Genomic DNA, 17,635 nt, shown 5'->3' with positions numbered 1-17,635 from the left:
AAAAGTAGGCAATTAAACATTTTAATCGATTAATCAATTGCCTGTGAATTACAATGTACTGCAAATATAAACTGACAGCAATTCTTGAGGTTTATCCCCACCAAATATATACATAAATATAGAAGTCTCAAAGTAATGAAAGTTATTTTAAACCATAAACAACTAAAATCAGGAGAGGCAATTGAACACATAAGAAACGTGAATGCAGTTTCGGCACCCACTAACTACTGTTTGGCAAGTTAACTTGCTTTATATCCCACAAATAAGTATTAAATGCAACACTACAAATAATGCATCCAAGATTTTATTAAGTGGTGGGGCTTATCATATATCTACTATAATCACCCAGGAATGTCCTTAACGCTTGTGACGTCACTCCACACCCACCAGCCCCTCTCATTAATAATCATGAGCAGGTGACGCAACTCCACATACAACAGCCCCCCTCATTAATAATCATAAGGTGATGTCTTCCAAATGGACACCCCCCCCCCCTCCATTCATAATAATTAGCGGCTGACGTCAATCTACACGGGGGGGGGGGGGGGGGGGCGAGGTGCCTCCTCCCCCCTACTCAGCGTCAACTTATAACCCTCACTACAAAGGCAGAACCCTCACGTCACGCAATCTCCGTAACGCTATTGAGACATAGAAGTAAAAAGGATGTCATGATGAATTTGGGAATATAACCTTAAAAGGAAATAGCTCTGTCACCGCGCCCTTACAAATTGCACACGAATGGATGCAATGAATATCACATCGCGGTCTGCTTTTCGCTTGCAAGTTTGAGATTTACTGCAATACACCCGTCCTTGGACGGGCAAAAGGCTAGTATGACAAGAATTGGCTTTTACTTGAGAACAGTCCTGAATTAGAATGTCAAGAAATATCGCTAAAAATAAAAGCAATACAAATAATACCTACTTGCTAATATAAATTGACACTGGTTTAACTCTTAGCGCTTACACAAAGGGGCACACCGCACGTCACTGTGGCCTCCGATTCTACACAGCCTTCCGCTTGCCTCGCTTGCATCGACCCCGTGCCCCGCGGCCCCTGACTGACGCGGCCAATGCTTGCCCTTCCCTTCTTGCCGGGTGAAGAACGTCCTCCATCACCACAACCTCAGGCAGCGCCACTGCAGTGCTCCTCTCGTCCTGCTTCGACTCCTCTGCTCCGAGCGGCATTTCCGAGCCCACAACTTCATTGGCCTCCTCACAAGCCATGGCTTCCACAGCAGGCTTGCTTGCATGTTCCTGGACCACCTCCTGGATCGCTGTATTCAACATCTTGCCGGCTTCAGCCATTTCTCCAGCAGCCTCTTCCGATGGCAGAACGGTTTCCTCAAACACCCCGATTGCCTCAACCACTGGCTTCTTCACCACCTTGCTTACTCTAACTGCCTCCACTGTCCATTTAATCGCCTTAACCCTACCACCTTTTACTGCATTGCCTGCAGGCCGTTTGGCCTTTGTTTTTGCAGCTGCTCCTGCTTTTCTGGCTCCTCCAGCCACCCTGGTGACTCCTTTAATCGGTTTTCTGGCTGCTGCTTTGATAGTAGGTGGTGGCAGTGCATCCATTGGCATCGGAGTGCACGGAGCAGGTGCAGTGGTTGTGGTAGCATCCTCTGCTACAGGGGGGCATTTTAATGGCTTTTCACTTCCATTATTGCTCATATCGGTGGGGACCACGCTCGCTGGCAGGGCAGCGTCTCCATCAAATTCGATTATGATGACATCATCGTCGGCTTCATTCTTCGACTCTTCCTCCCCATTATCGCCCACGCTCTGCTTGTCGCCGAATGATGCGTCGTGATCGTCAGCCAACGCGTCAACTTCCAAGTAAGTGTCATCGTCCAGGCTATCGGGGTCACCTTCTTCTGGAGCCTCATCTACCTCAAGAGGCTCATCTTCCTCACACATCTCAAGAGACTCATCTTCCTCGCACATCTCAAGAAGTTGCTCGTCATCTTGGAGCAGAACATCACTCTCCTTGGCCTTCAGGAGAAGCCCCTCCTCTACCACAAAGCATTCATTCTTCAAAGCCTCTTCATTCTCTGCCTCATCTGGCTCAACAACCTCATATTGCTCCTCCTCTGCCTTTTCCAGCTCAAGCTCTGCATTATTCCTTTCTTCTTCTTCTTCCTGTTTGCTCAGATCCTCTCCGAATGCTTTATTGATGCTCTCTTCCCTCTCGACTTGAAGGGTTGTCGTCTTTGATCCTGAGCTCTGTTTCGTATTGCTGGTCTTGACATCGATGTCTTTAGCCGGGAACTTTTCTTTTGCTTTTTCTGTGGCCAAAACATTTGCCTTCTTCGCCGCTACCTTCCCAGTCTGTACAACCTTGGCTCTGGGTTTTGATGTCCCCTTGGAGATTTGACCCTTCGTAGCGCTGGCTTCCGTGCCGCTCGTTTTTAAGACGGTCTTCTTCAAGGTGGCGTTTTTCTCCACGGTGGTCTTGCCAACAGTGGTCTTGTCATCCTTGCTCTTGTCATCTGCAGTCGTAATCTTTTTTACTTTCTCTTCAGGCGTTGAAGAGGAGCTCTCCACTGCTGAAGTCTCCTCTTTATGGTATTTCTTTTGCACAGAGACAGAATACAACCAGAAACACAAGAGGAAAACAAATCTATAACGCAATTACAATTTGGAATGCTCAGTTCTCCAGAATGTTGTGTCTTGTGGCATTAAAAGGACCTGAGAATGAGGTCTGAGATGTTAGTTCCAATTGAAAATGTCATCTTCTCATGATATGATGTCAACGGCACAATTGAAATTGTATTCACAAAACACCAGATGTTTTACTGCATAGTGGTCCATTAATTTTGCTTCGGGTTGACAAATGGTCCCCAGGGGTCATAAAGATCATAGCAGAAACAATGTTAATGACAATTAAAAACAAACATTGCTAGCATACCAATTACAAGCAATGACCCTTTTATGCGAATAACACAAAATAGCATTTATCCAATGGGTATGCTCAACACAAATAGATACCTACCTCATTCAAGGTTTTGAGTGTTTTGAAGTTGCATTGGTTGTGCAGGATACTCTTGCAAATTATGAGCACACTGTGCTTCCGCTCATTATTGAAGTTCTAGAAAAACAAACAGAAATATACGTTACGAGACCTCCTTTGCCAGTAGCAAGATATAGTATTAGGTTTTTTTTCGTGCGCCTTTTAGCGTCATCTGGTCCAACACCATGTGAGACTAGGCTCTAAGAAAAGCTGTCTCGGGTGTGGACCAATCCATTTCAAGGACAGTGCATACATTGTCAGAGTTGTCTCTTTTTTTTCCATTTTGACTAGAAATATACGTGTTCGAGACCAGGGTTTTCAAATTAATTTTTGAGTGTTATCGATACTAGAATGTAAAAAAAAATACAATATGAAAAAAAATGTTTGCAGCACACGTAAAAATGTTTAACAATAATAAAAGTCCAGTCCTGTGTGTGCACGTTTTTGTATCCGTTGGACCATGCAGTGACTGATGAGGCCTATCGCTGGTGCCTAACATTGGCTGGTTCTTGATCAATCAAGACGAGCGCAACGGTGCCGCTTCAACATTCGCGCGTGCCAATCAGTGCAAAAGTCAGTAAAATGGGACTGAATTCGATTCTAGGTTCTATGACTTTTGCGATGGAGAATCAATTCTAAAAAGGCTGCCGAACAAAACAATCCATTCACAGACTCTTAAGGGAGAGCAAAACAAGAACGTTTGCATCTGCAGAAAAATGGACAGCACGGTTCGCTACGTACGTTATGAAAGAAATTCAACAAAGGGAATGACCGTACCTTTTTATTAAATTGATGTTCTTCAGAATCCATGTGTTTCTTAATTACCCATGTAATGTTAAATATATTGGCATTACAGGCGTAGCAGCGAACAACCTCCATCGATTCCATGCTGTCGTCCAATATCACGTTGTCTGTGGACACACGCAAGCAAGCAGTCCCAACTTGGTCCTTGAGACATTGGCACAAAAATAGCTCATCGGCATCACCTATTTGACGCTTTATCCGTGCAAATTGTATACCACAATAGCTGAGGACCCATAGATAAGTGGGTAGGCAACAGCCAGGCAGTGAGCCGGTGCCAACAATTTGCCTAAACTGTGCAGTCCTCTTCTTGGTTCTTTCGGTAAAGTCACGTAGAAGGGAAATAATAAAAATAAAACATAATAAAATACAATTCTCACGACGTTACGGCCACAACGTAAGCAGCCGTCCCTCAGGTGAAGAACAGGTCTGTCGGAAAGACAGCGTCCGAATGTGCAGTCCTCTACATCTTACGATGTTTTCAATCAATCAGTGAGCATTTATTCATTTTATCGTGTGTTTATACAAGTCAATATCTTACATTTCAGAGGTCATTCAAAAACAACCAAAATTATAAGCAAGGTACAGTAAATCCACTCGTGTAATTAAGGACACACCAACACTACACCGACTACGAACCTCCGTTGGCATTGCTGGGCATGACTTTGTCCGAGTGGTCACCTAACATCTGATTTGAAGCCTTACGTTTCTGGTATCGCAGCTCGATGAACTCCTGAGAAGACAGTGGTGGAAATGACGGTTGCTGCGTTATGATACAATACGATAATAAATGTGCACGATGCAACGACTATCGCATTATCAGTTTCCCACAACTTTGTAATTGTATTTAACATTTTTATTGTCTTGTTTTGTGCTTTGATGCACGATTAAAGATTGCTTTTAAGTTATCCAACTGCAATTCACTCATAAGCTCCAGGAACTTATCTATTTCGTACAGAGGTATTACTGACTACATAACTGCTCAACGAAATTAACGGGTCAGAATGAAGATGCAGACGAAGATATTTTAGTAACGTTATTAGAGACGGCAGTGTGCCGAAGAAGACTAAAAATGGGAAGTGGCTATACAGTGGAACCTCGGGATACGACTGCTTTGGAACACGTCAAATTTGGTATACGTCGTGTTTTTTCGAGAAAAAAATGTCTTGGGATACGACGTCTTGCTTGGGATACGACGCGCTTACTAGAACTTGTATGGGTCGGGATGAGTCACCGCATACAGTACCCGCGTATACCCCATTCACGACTGCAACAAAGCGAGAGGGGCAGGGGAGGTGGGGGAGAAGGGCGGAGTGGCGTGGGGGAGAGGGACGGGGTGGCGTGGGGGAGAGGGGCGGTGGACGTGCACCCGGAGGGAGCTCTGTGCCTCACATTAATGGTCTTGGAGATGTGGGGGTCATCCACGTAACCCTCCTGAAGGTGCCTCAGAGACTCCATGTGAAACTTGCTCTGCATGTGCTGCTCCATCTCGCTCTCGTATTTTGTGCGGAAGCGGCACAGCGGGCACGAGAACACAGTACTGCCAGAAGGTGCACCATTGCGAGGAATCGCAGCAGGGAAGACACAGACACACATGACAACAGTTAAGCCAATGACACCATACATGGCATGACTGTCATTTTAAGGCACCTATTTATTATTTAATTTAATGGTATCTTTATTTCTCCAGTCAGGCCTTTATTTATTCAATAAAAGCTTTTGATCTGCGAGCCATTGATCCACAAAAGTATTATTGATAACACCTGGGGTGACAGATAATTAAAATATTCTTTAAGCGTTTTATCTCAACATCATTGTGGTGGTTCTTTATGAGAAATGTATGGTACGTTTTACAGAGGATGGTGTTGAGAAAAAAAAGCGCAATGCAAAATGTCCACACAATCTCGATAACAATAGGTTTGTTTGTCTGTAACACACGAGTACACAAAGGAAAACAAGAAAAAAAAGTTTGGCCAGCTGAGAAGGTGGGGGTGATGTGAGGTGGAGGGGTTGATTGGGCTGAGGTGGAGTGGTGGGGGCTGATGACCTCAGAGACACTGGGCTGTAGGGGAGAGGAGTACGGACATGACGCCAGTTTGGGGCGTAGGTTGTGAGTAGGGGGGGGGGGGGTTATGACGTCACGAGACTCATAACATTCAATGACATTCAATATTAAACTAAATGACTGAAAACTTTGACCTAACATACTAAAATATTCAAATTTCTTAAACGTAAATACAAAATGATAAAACGTACATATTCGCCATCCTTTTACGGTGAAAGTTACGCGGGTTCCTGCTGCTAATATTATATTTGCGGCATTTCATTTATGACCGTTAAATACCTCGTTTGCTAGTTAAGCAATAATCCTGAAAGATCATGTATTTGTTCTCTGCAATAATGATGTTTGCCTTTGTTTTGTTGCTGCCCTGCTTGGCAACATAGATCTCTCTTGTAAAATAGCCGGGCAATTGGCTAAACGGGATCATCCGTGGCTCTGTAGAGTCACCCTGTATAAAAGACGAACACATGAAGCAGATTTAAAATACACTCACGCATGTGTAGAGAGTCTGACCCTTTTGGTTTCTGCAAAGCAAGATGTACACATTTGTTAGTTGGAAGTATGATCTTCAAGGCTAGGGAAAAAGCTAACACCCAAACAGTTGTGGTTGTGCACACAGCATATCTTAACCAAGAAACTTGGTGGATTACTTAGGAGACGGATCCTATGAAGCAAATATATCTGACATGCTGCTACTATCTTCTTGGTTCTTTCGGTAAAGTCACGTAGAAGGGAAATAATAAAAATAAAACATAATAAAATACAATTCTCACGACGTTTCGGCCACAACGCAAGCAGCTGTCCTCAGGTGAAGAACAGGGCTGTCGGAAAGACAGCGTCCGAATGAACACCACCAAGCTTGGCAGCGTATATTTACAAATATATTTACAAATATACGCTGCCAAGCTTGGTGGTGTTCATTCGGACGCTGTCTTTCCGACAGCCCTGTTCTTCACCTGAGGACAGCTGCTTGCGTTGTGGCCGAAAGAAGAACAGGGCTGTCGGAAAGACAGCGTCCGAATGAACACCACCAAGCTTGGCAGCGTATATTTGTAAATATATTTGTAAATATACGCTGCCAAGCTTGGTGGTGTTCATTCGGACGCTGTCTTTCCGACAGCCCTGTTCTTCACCTGAGGACAGCTGCTTGCGTTGTGGCCGAAACGTCGTGAGAATTGTATTTTATTGTTTTATTTTTATTATTTTATTATTTCCCTTCTACGTGACTTTACCGAAAGAACCAAGAAGATGAATCCCTGCAGTCACGAAAGCTTTAAATCGAAATCCTGCTACTATTGTGGGGTTTAAAGTCGTGCTGCGGCATGAGGATTTTATCATGACCCGGCAGTAAACGCATTTTCCACTTGTTACAGAGGTTCGTGGTCAAAATCTGGTTAATACTGCAGATGTATTCACCAGAAATGTACACCATCTACTTTACAGTGGCCATTAATGGATCCCGTGACATCATTCAAAATGGCATCATGGTCCAAATTGGAAAAATTACCCACAAATTAATCAATAGGGAACTACACACACAGCGAGCATGGCCCCCTACTGGCAGACTAATGCCCGCTTTACACTTTGCGGCTCATAGGGACAGCTGCCACTTGGGGTACCCTTCCATTGCTTGAGATCAGATGCAAAGCACTTTTAATTGCTGAGGCATTTAAACACTATATAAATGCAAATTTAGTTGCTATTCCTAATCACTTGGAGGCACAACAACACCAACAAAGAAATTGGCTGCATACTTCATGGGACCTCCTTTGCCAGTACCAAAATATGAGAATAAGTTTTCCCCTTTTTTCTGGCAACAAAACAGGTGTTAAGATGTTAAACACCAAACTGAAACCTTTTACAAGGAATTATGTCTGCATTAACCACAATACTTGTGGTCAAAATGCAAACAAAAAGCACATTCTGATAATATATGCATTGTCTTTGAAACTGATTGGTCCACACCAGAGACAGCTTTCTTTGGAGCCGAGTCTCAAACACCAAAAGGCGTCCTCTGGTCTAACACCAATCCAATCACAAATCAATTTCAAGATTGCACGTAACATCTTCACGAACCTCCATGGGCTCGCTCAATCCAAACTCTTACCGGGCTCGACGATACTGCCCGACTCCTCATTGCTGGCTTTCTTGTCAGATGGTCCCAGAGAAGGTGACAACTTCCTCTTAATTGCGCCCGTCTCTTCACTGGTGGCCGCCGGCTTGTCCGTCACCCTTGGCTTCTCCTACGCCCGTGCATAAACGTGTCCATCAGACATCCACACGAGCGCACGTGCGCATTCAAGGACACCACCCCCGCCCCCCCCCCCCCGGCATCTCTCATCCATGTATCTTCACAACTCTTGCTGAACCGTGCAATTCATTACAATTCGCAGAGCGACATTATCTGGCCAGAATGTAAAATCAGGTGGGCGTAGGAGACCGCATGTGGTCACAAGTAACGAGCAATTGTTGGCGGCAGCAAGAAGGGCATGGATTTCATTTCTGACTCGGGCACCTTTCTACGCAGAGTTTCCGATGAGCACGGTTGGCTACGTACTGTGCGAAAAGTTCAAACATGTCTACGAACATTATACCCCTGTTCTGCGTGGGTTTCCGCTACATTCTCTAGTTTCCTCCCATAGATAAAAAACACACATGCAATTTAACTGGTATTGGCCAACACATTCCAATGCTGAAAAAGTACCTGCAAATTACTCAATTGCGATTACACAGCTACATTGCCCCCTACTACTGAGAAAACTTACCAGGACCCTCCTGAAAAGTACTCTTGAGTGAGGCTTTCCTGGGTAAACAAGCAATCCTACTGGACATGTGTCAAAAAGAGCTTCATAGCTCATCGTATTCCTCCAGTCTTAATAAAGATTCGGATTCAGACAAGCGTAATAGCCGTGACGTTTAAATCCAACATTGTGCAGACGATCTGCAAACCACATTACATGACCTTCTCACATTTTCCATATTTCTCCCAATCAACTTGAACGGCCGACAATGAAATAGGTTCATACATGAAAAAAATGGCAATTACTGATATGAGAGAACTATTATGTGCAGTATTGCCTAGTGGAACCTAATAATCCTTATGAAATTAAAACAGGCCTATCTAGCCACGGCTATCTTTGTGGGAGGGAAACGGTTAATTGACCTCACTGAAGAAACAGTATGACGTCCTCCCCAATTAGGGGATGTGAGTGACCATTCAAAGGAGCTCGACGACAGGGTTAAGGAGTTGGGGGGCTTCTACTTACAGAGCCCGTGCCAGCTCCTGCTGAGCCTGTCGGCTTTTGAGGCTTCTGACTTGTGCTGGGTGCGCCACCGGCACCGGCGCCACCGCCGCTGCCACCGCTGCCGCCACCGCCGCTTTCGTCTCGGCCGCCAGCCTTCTTCTTCCGTGAAGCGGTCAGCCCCAACAAGGGCACCACCTTCTTCTCCCTGAAATCCGCGGCCGCAGCGCCCCTCCAGGACGGAGTGCCCCCGCGCCCACGGTCCCTGCGATCCGTGAAGTCTCTGCCAGCCCTATCAAAGGGCCTGCCCCTCTGGCCTGGTTTGGTACCGTAGCCACGGAAGCCCGACCCATAGGGTGCTCCCCCGTGGTCTGTCGGCGGGCGGCCCTCACGGTTGTTGAAGCCTGGCCTGCCAACCTGCCCGCGAAAGTTACGGGAGGTGCGGCCACGGCCATAAAAGCCTCGCATATCTGCAGGTGCCTTGAATGCAGCCTGCTCTGCGTGACCTCTGTAGCCGTGCTTATTGGACATGATGCCAGGCTCAGAAAACTCCTTCCCGCTGCCCCAGCGATCATCATAGCCACCTCCATAGCCACCTCCATAGCCCTGGGGGCCGTGTTGTTGGCCCCTGGGGGGCTCATTGTAGTCATAGCGATCAGGGCCTCCTGCCAATCCACCCGGACGACTGAAGGGCTCGTTGTAGCCTAAGCTCTGTTTGGAGCCCGTGGGTGGTGCGGAGTTATACGACTCGCGATAGTTGTACCTGGAAATCACAAGTCGTGTCACACAGAAACATGTACGAATGAAGAGGGGCGGGTGGATGGAGACCGGAGCAGTGTGATGATCTATGCTCCGTGTCCTGCACCTCTCTGCAGGCTGCTCAAACCTCATGGAGCCTGCGAGTGCTGCACACACCCATTCAGAGTGCAATGGAGCAGTGCTTGCATTTGGCTCGACAACTTTCACACTTATAAAAAAAAATCCTTAATTTCACGATTTCATGTCACAGGAACTGCAATATCCTGGGAGCCCTAACAAACTCAATAAGCTCAAGAATGACTCATCAGTACATAGCTATCACTCAAAATGTAACCTTCTACAATTCAAGTCAAACTAAAAAGTGTGTAATTTAGATGTTCTAAAGGAACCCTAAATAAGCCAACACTATGAAGAAAGTCAATTAGTGGGAAAAGTGTGTTTTGTACGAGCTTGGACGGCTGCTTAATGAAAAGTAGCTTCCAATTTTCAGACTTGGGATATGACACCAGCATACATGGACTGGCCCAGGGGTATGCGGTAACCCAGTAAACAACTCTTGTGAAGGAGTCAAGCTTAAGGATCTTTAACATCTACTTCATCGTAGATGGTGGGCTTCGGTAAATAGACGCCAAAATAACCAGACAGCTGCAGGAATCAATCCACCTAACTCCATGCAAACTGACTCTGGGTTCGGCGCTCATCACTGGCTTAGTCAGCTGCCAGTTCACATCAAGGTGATCTCCTTGAAGTAATGTTTGCATTGCAAATGTATTGAATCTTCATGGGAGAATTGCGGCAAGACGGCCCAACAGTTGAACCGTCAACACATGGGAGTGAAACATGAGGGGGGGGGGGGGGGTGCAACCTACAGCCCACGGGCCACAACGGGGCCCACGGCATGGGTTTGACTGGCCCCTGAGCACCAGGGGTACGAGGAAACTCGGTGGGCAACTCGATGGTCTGTCCACCGTGAACAGGCCACCGTGATGTCACATCCGCCAACGTGGCCTGCAACAGGAAGCACGTAGATGTCTTGCTATCGGCCGCTTCAAGCGAGCCGTATGCGGAACCAGTTTTTACGCATTCGTAATGGGGCACTCTGCAGTTCCATTTTTGCGGAACGCTTCGAGTGAAGTGGGGACATCACTGTCTGTGGTTACCTGCAGCTGTGGCTAAAAGTTGTCAAGCTGTACGCTTGCCAGCAGGGAAAGAGGCCACTATCACGTGTTCTGTCTGCCGCACGCATTGACGAACGTGCACACACACACAGCTGCAGGCAACAGATGCCAGGTTCATTCAGTACAGCCCTGCACAGGGCCGCACATGAGCAACGGATTGATTCCTAGCGGAGCCGAAAAGCCAAATCACTCAGAATGTACCAGACCCAACGATGTCTCAGAAGCAGGCTTGAGCCTGGACATTGCTTGGATGAGTGACCTCCATACACAACAGGCTATGTGGTAGACAGAGAGAAAAAGAAAATCTGAAGTGGTTTTGTACTTGAGCCTCCACCAATTCACACTGACTAGCATGGTAATGTATGTAAAAATATCTCCACAATACGCACGGTGCGGGAAGGCCTTTGTCCAACAGCGGATTTAAAGTGGCTGTACCTGTACATAGCGCCTTCCTCATAAGGGTCAATTTCCCATTTAATGCTGGAACTTGATAACCGACATCAGTAGGTTCTATTGCTGGTATAGACTTGTATACAAACTTTGCCAGAGTGCTGATTACAAATGTTGCACTGCAGGCTACCATGGCACGTCTTCTTCAAGAGGTCTAACATTGTCTGTGATATCCCGCTGCTGTCTTGTGTGAAACTCAAGGTGGTATTATCTTCACAAAACCGTGAACTTTTACCTACAAACTGACACTGAGTGTAGGGCGAAGGGAGATTTGTAAATCACACTTAATATGGAATATTTAACAATATCTAGTTTACTCACAAAGCAACATAAATGTTGTGTTATTTACTGTGAGATTAAGTGTAGAGCAGTAGTAGAGTGAGTGGCTCACAATCAGAGGTTTGTGAGTTCAAATCTTGATTGGGGATTGACTAAGCCCATCATCCCTCCAATATATATAAAGTGGGTACCACTTGGTGAGAAAGTCGATTGTGGCTGTCCTCGAGTTATACTTGCCCCCACCACAGGAACACGGAATTTTCACCACCGGCTCAGGCCTGCTAACAGGCGATGAGCACCACGTCAATGCTCATTCGAGAAGTAAAGCCCTTCAACTATTGATCGTGTTTCTTTAAGACATGCACAGAATAAAATGTAGTGACCCGTGACACGCCAAACACAGGACGTATCTAGATGTGCCGCTTTCACTAAAAATCGAAGGTGTTTTTAAATAACGTTCTCATTGTGAGCATTATGAGCCACTGTTGTCTGGAAATCTAAGCAGGAGTGAGGTCGAAACTCAACAATGATACTCGTGGGTGTAATTGTTTTTTGTGAGTCACCCCTACCGCTAAAAAAATGTGATCCACTGATTAACATTTCAGTATAGAAGTACAAGCTCGGCATAAGAAGTGAGCATTGTTTGAGTACCATGTGTTAGATACGGTCTGTAGTGCAATTTGACCATTTAAATGCATTTGTTAATCATGTAATAATGGAAAAGAAAACAATCTAGCGTAGAAAGGCATGGCAACGATGAAATAGGACAGCTATGGTCTGCAGTATTTTCCTGAAGGAGCATTCTGGCGAAATTTTTATAAAATGTCATGTTAGTATAAAGCTTCCGGTCATAGGGATGGTCAAGGACTTACCCACTTTTGGCGGATCGCTCATGAGCATACCCTTGACCTAAATGGGATGCGGAAGGAAAACACGTCAACTACTTTAATGCAATGTAACAATCAAGCAACATAAATATTGGAACCCTAACGACACATTGTGCAAATGGTTCTAGGGACAAGCTCACAAATGTGCTTACTTGGAACCATGTTTCAACATGCATCGTCAAGAGTTTTGTTGTGCCACTCATCAACGTAAAACATTGTAAATGTAAAAAAAACAGGTGAGTCTCAAACAAATATGTTGCACACATTATTCCCAATACGTTCAGACGTGACGCTACCCACTACTTGACACACAAATATACATATACAGACATCAGAAACCTATCAATTGTCTTCATGAAGTTAACATGCAGAATATCACTGACTAAAACTCAGTAGAGTTCAATGGAAATTAAAAGTCTTGAACCAAGTAACAGCAACTAGGAATTAGGACCCAATTTGATTCTATTACATATGTTTTACGTTTGTAATTTTCTGGTCAAACAATATAAAAATAATAGGAGTAATGAGGTACAAATATACTCACATGGGACAACTATAATAATGTCATGTGCAACAGCAAAATATATATTCATATCAAAGGTGTTACTTAAACATTACTGCATAAGCATAATCGAGATAACAATTTCAAGGTTGTATATACAACAATTTCACATGACATGGTTATCCTCACCAGGTACCATGCGCCATTTACTGAAATCAGAATACAGAAAACCAACATGACTTGATTCCTTCCACCCCTAGAAATAATTGCCAACATCACAGCATTATCCAGCAGCTCTGGACAGAAAACAAACCCATCACATAAACACGACAGGACACTTGGGCTGTACACCGCACCTGTATGCAGATGTTCATACACACAATACAAAAAAATCCCCAATTTTATCCCAATTGTGCTCTCGATGTTAAATCCATTAAAGTATATTTTCGGATCTCTGTCACAACAGAACAACCCTTAATACTGGACAATGGCCCACAGAAGCAGATTTCACAGAGATACCTGCGTGATCCCTGGTCCACACACAGAACAGGGTAATGTGTGCCCACTCGCTCTGCATGAGAGCGAACTTTGTCAAAATCAAACCGTTATTTTTTATTCTCAGACCTGGAATTTATGGAAATTAAGTGCAGAACCAAATTGAGTCTGATGGGTTTTTTTTGCAGTCACTGACAACTGGGCTGAGACCATCCAGTCGGCACACTTGAGGAGCCGGTTTCATCACAGACAGCTGCCTGGATTTGAACCCAGCCTGTCAGCAGTGCCAGCTCAACGCTCTGACCCCCGAGCTGCTTGGCCACCTCTCTCACACACGTAATCACAAACATAAATGCATCATCGCACCTTCATCAGTAACTGGATCGTCCTTTATCATCGTCATTATTGTGGCCAGAAGATTGGCAGCTGTTTTGTATGTCTCTCTTTCCCCTTCGACGGGTCGCATGTCGCCTGAACAGGGAATCAGAAAGTGAAATCATTAACATCAATAAGCAGACAGAGAGAGATATGAACTAAATTAGCAGGGCAATAATTGGCTTTGAAGAGTTTTTTTTATATTTTTGTACTGAGTATTCTTTACTGTGATATGCTGCCATGGTGTAATGGTGAGCACACTGGACTTTCAATCCAGGTCACAGCTCAATTCTATCTCCCGGCACGGCATTTGAAACAATGGGAACGTTTCTTAATCTGTCTCCCCAGCAGTATAAATGGGACCACTGCAGTTTTTAGATTGGCAGGTCAAACGTAGTGGATTAAAACAGGGGGTAATCCCAGCCCTCAGGATGTTTGGCCAGCATGGAAGTGTTGGTAAATATCCCCTCTAGAGATCCCTCCCGTGGAGGTCCTTCCACCAACAGTTGTGTTACTCTTTACAATAAGGCCACCTGACTACAGCCGAGCAAACACATCCATACCTTGGGATGATCGGTGTCCGGACCCCGAGCTTCCTCGGCCGTGCTTGTCGTAATCATCATGGCCCGAATGGTAGAACTCGCGACCTGACCTGCCTGAGCCTGAGAAGAGTTGAGAATATTATAAGGAAGAGAGAGAACAATTCCTGCATGGAAATGCAAAGGTGTCAAAACCGAGTTACATTATCAACTGAATTAAAAACTTATTGGATTGTGATTTTTAATCGACATTCACAAAGGACCTATGTGACATTATGGAACATGAGGATGTTACAAGCAGGGGTAGTTATATAAAATACAAGGTTTGATATGCAAACATTTAATGAGTGAACACACAAAGACATTTAGTCTCATCACTTCCAATGATTACATCCAGTAATTTGATTATTTTCAAATAGAATGTTCCTATTTCAAGGTCTGGGTGTGAGAATAAAAAAATCAAACTTGTTTTAAAATCATAGACTTTGACAAAAGAATACCAAAGGAAACATTTACAAAAAATGTTCGCGTAGAAATACATTTTAAAACCACACTTTTACAAAGCCCGCAGTTGATGGAATAACCTGCTGGTCAGCAGTTTAATCTGCTCAATATTTCAGTGTCAACATTCCATTCTGTTGGTTCACCATATTTATGTTATCTTGGGACTATATGTTAAGCGAAGACAAGTTTATCTACATTGTCATGCCAAGTTCGAACTGTCCGATTGAATAGACTGTAATTCCAGTCAGAACAAAATATATTATATATATAGACCTCACTCAGAGAGACACCCACCCGCACAGCGCACACCACACACACGCGCCTCGGACATTCATCCTCTACGAAGACGCTGGTGGCCAAACCATCGACTGCATCCGAAAATCAACAAGCCGACCGACCACACACACATGGCAATTCATGGGTTGAGGGGGCCGGCTGAGGGAGGTTTAGGCCTTCATCCAGCAGTGGATCGCATACCTGTCAACCCCTTATCAGTGCCGGCCTTATTACAGACCAATTCAGATCTAATTTGGTCACCCCGTGCCCTTTATACATCTCAACGTTCACCCGACAAAGCCCCACCACAAGGGAGAAACGCAAACAAATACACAAACACATTTTGGTTTGCCCCTATTGAAACGGCTGTGCGTCGTATGGACCTGAAAACTCAGTTTCCCTGTACAAGCGCACGACTAAACCTTACGGGTTGACATCTATGATGTGAATGTGTTGGGGAGAGTAGGGGGGGTGTTAGGGCTTCATCCAGCAGTGGATTGACCACGGCTGTGGATGCGGCCTTCTCTATCCCATGCGAAGGCCATTTTGAGCGTGCAAGCCGATGAGGAAGCGACACGCAGATACGAATAATTGTCTTTAAAGTACCCCTCGCTACGACGCGAAGATCGAACGTTTTTAGACGGGTCTGTAATTAAAACCAAAAACGACGGCAATCCCATACGCGCTTAAGGAGCTTTGATGTAAAAATGTTTTACCTGCGAAAGAGTGATCCATGATCAACGGGTCCTGCGGTGGTGAACCGGCTCGATGACGTCACCGCCGTCGATGGCGCGATGTCGTCATCGCTTAAGAAGTATGCGGAGCGCGCGATGACGTCATCGCGTCAGAAGTATGCGGTGTGCGCGATGACGTCGCGCGTCCCGCCCCCCCTTCACGCGCGTTCGTCACGCAAACGCTGCTGGTGACGTCACGCAAACGCTGCTGGTGACGTCACGCGTCCGCGAAAAGCGCGGGAAAATTTGAGAGCAAAGCAATTTGTGACCTCGATTCAAATTTACACGAATAAATTACCGTGATTCTGATGCGCCGGGCCAAACTAAGTGTCAAATTGTCAATTCCACTGCTGGATGACAACTCCTCGCCTACGCTTCTTGATGTTTGTTTAGATTATTTAGCTGAAAAGAAGCTTCTAGCTCACTGGGCCTTACCTGGTAAAAAAAATATTAGTTTTATCCGTATATTTTTTTGGTGATTTGCTTACCTTTGCTACACTTTGCACTCTAATCGTGTTGTTGCATTGTTTGCTGTTGTAGCGTTCTATCCAGCCCCGACTGGACATTGTAAAAAAATATCTTAACAGCTCGATGAGAGGTTTTTCACTTTTTTCTGGCAACAAAACAGCTGTGTTAATATGTTAAAACACCAAACTGAAACCTTTTACAAGGAATCACGTCTGCATTAACCACAATGCTTGTGGTCAGAATGCAAACCAAAAACAAACTGATAATATCTGCATTGTCCTTGAAACTGATTGGTTCACACCAGAGACAGCTTTCTTTTGAGCCTCTGAGCCTCGTCTCAAACGCTTCACAGCTCTTCAGATTTCTCCACTTTAGAACCTGTAATTGTGGAATGCTTTGGACCCATAGGCTTTCTATGGGAACCGGTTCCCTATCTCTTAACATGGGCCCATAGGCTTTCTATGGGAACCGGTTCCCTATCTCTTAACATGGACCCATAGGTTTTCTATGGGAACCGGTTCCCTATCTCTTAACATGGACCCATAGGCTTTCTATGGGAACCGGTTCCCTATCTCTTAACATGGACCCATAGGCTTTCTATGGGAACCGGTTCCCTATCTCTTAACATGGACCCATAGACGTTCTATGGGAACCGGTTCCCTATCTCTTAACATGGGCCCATAGACTTTCTATGGGAACCGGTTCTCTATCTCTTAACATGGGTCCATGGACTTGCTATAGGAACCGGTTCCCTATCTCTTAACATGGGTCCATAGACTTGCTATGGGAACCGGTTCCCTATCTCTTAACATGGCCCCATAGACTTTCTATTGGAACCGGTTCTCTATCTCTTAACATGGGTCTATAGACTTACTATGGGAACCGGTTCCATATCTCTTAACATGGGTCTATAGACTTACTATGGGAACCGGTTCCCTATCTCTTAACATGGGTCTATAGACTTACTATGGGAACCGGTTCCCTATCTCTTAACATGGGTCTATAGACTTACTATGGGAACCGGTTCCCTATCTCTTAACAGGGGCCCATAGACTTTCTATGGGAACCG

At 45.1% G+C, this 17,635-nt stretch overlaps 1 protein-coding gene across 1 annotated transcript in view; it reads right to left on the bottom strand.

Annotated features, from left to right (window-relative positions):
- Positions 1 to 288: 288 nt before the first annotated feature.
- The window catches only part of LOC133354780 (uncharacterized), a 417,798-nt gene continuing 400,451 nt past the window's right edge, over positions 289 to 17,635 (bottom strand). The window contains exons 2-13 of the mRNA XM_061571900.1: positions 16,081 to 16,104; positions 14,609 to 14,707; positions 14,037 to 14,141; positions 12,659 to 12,695; positions 9,145 to 9,883; positions 7,986 to 8,121; positions 6,372 to 6,402; positions 5,209 to 5,356; positions 4,456 to 4,549; positions 3,793 to 3,926; positions 2,998 to 3,093; positions 289 to 2,576 (exon numbers count right to left, since the gene is read on the bottom strand). Of these exons, the coding sequence (XP_061427884.1) occupies positions 1,005 to 2,576; positions 2,998 to 3,093; positions 3,793 to 3,926; positions 4,456 to 4,549; positions 5,209 to 5,356; positions 6,372 to 6,402; positions 7,986 to 8,121; positions 9,145 to 9,883; positions 12,659 to 12,695; positions 14,037 to 14,141; positions 14,609 to 14,707; positions 16,081 to 16,099 (3,210 nt within the window). The 5' untranslated portion in view covers positions 16,100 to 16,104 and the 3' untranslated portion in view covers positions 289 to 1,004. The remainder of the gene's footprint in view (positions 2,577 to 2,997; positions 3,094 to 3,792; positions 3,927 to 4,455; positions 4,550 to 5,208; positions 5,357 to 6,371; positions 6,403 to 7,985; positions 8,122 to 9,144; positions 9,884 to 12,658; positions 12,696 to 14,036; positions 14,142 to 14,608; positions 14,708 to 16,080; positions 16,105 to 17,635) is intronic.

Source organism: Lethenteron reissneri, chromosome 48, assembly GCF_015708825.2.
Source record: "Lethenteron reissneri isolate LAM-NWPU_2019-01 chromosome 48, ASM1570882v1, whole genome shotgun sequence".
In the NCBI taxonomy this organism is placed as follows: Eukaryota; Metazoa; Chordata; class Hyperoartia; order Petromyzontiformes; family Petromyzontidae; genus Lethenteron; species Lethenteron reissneri.
Note: the sequence above shows the minus strand (reverse complement) of the source record. Positions and strands in the feature narration are given on the sequence as shown.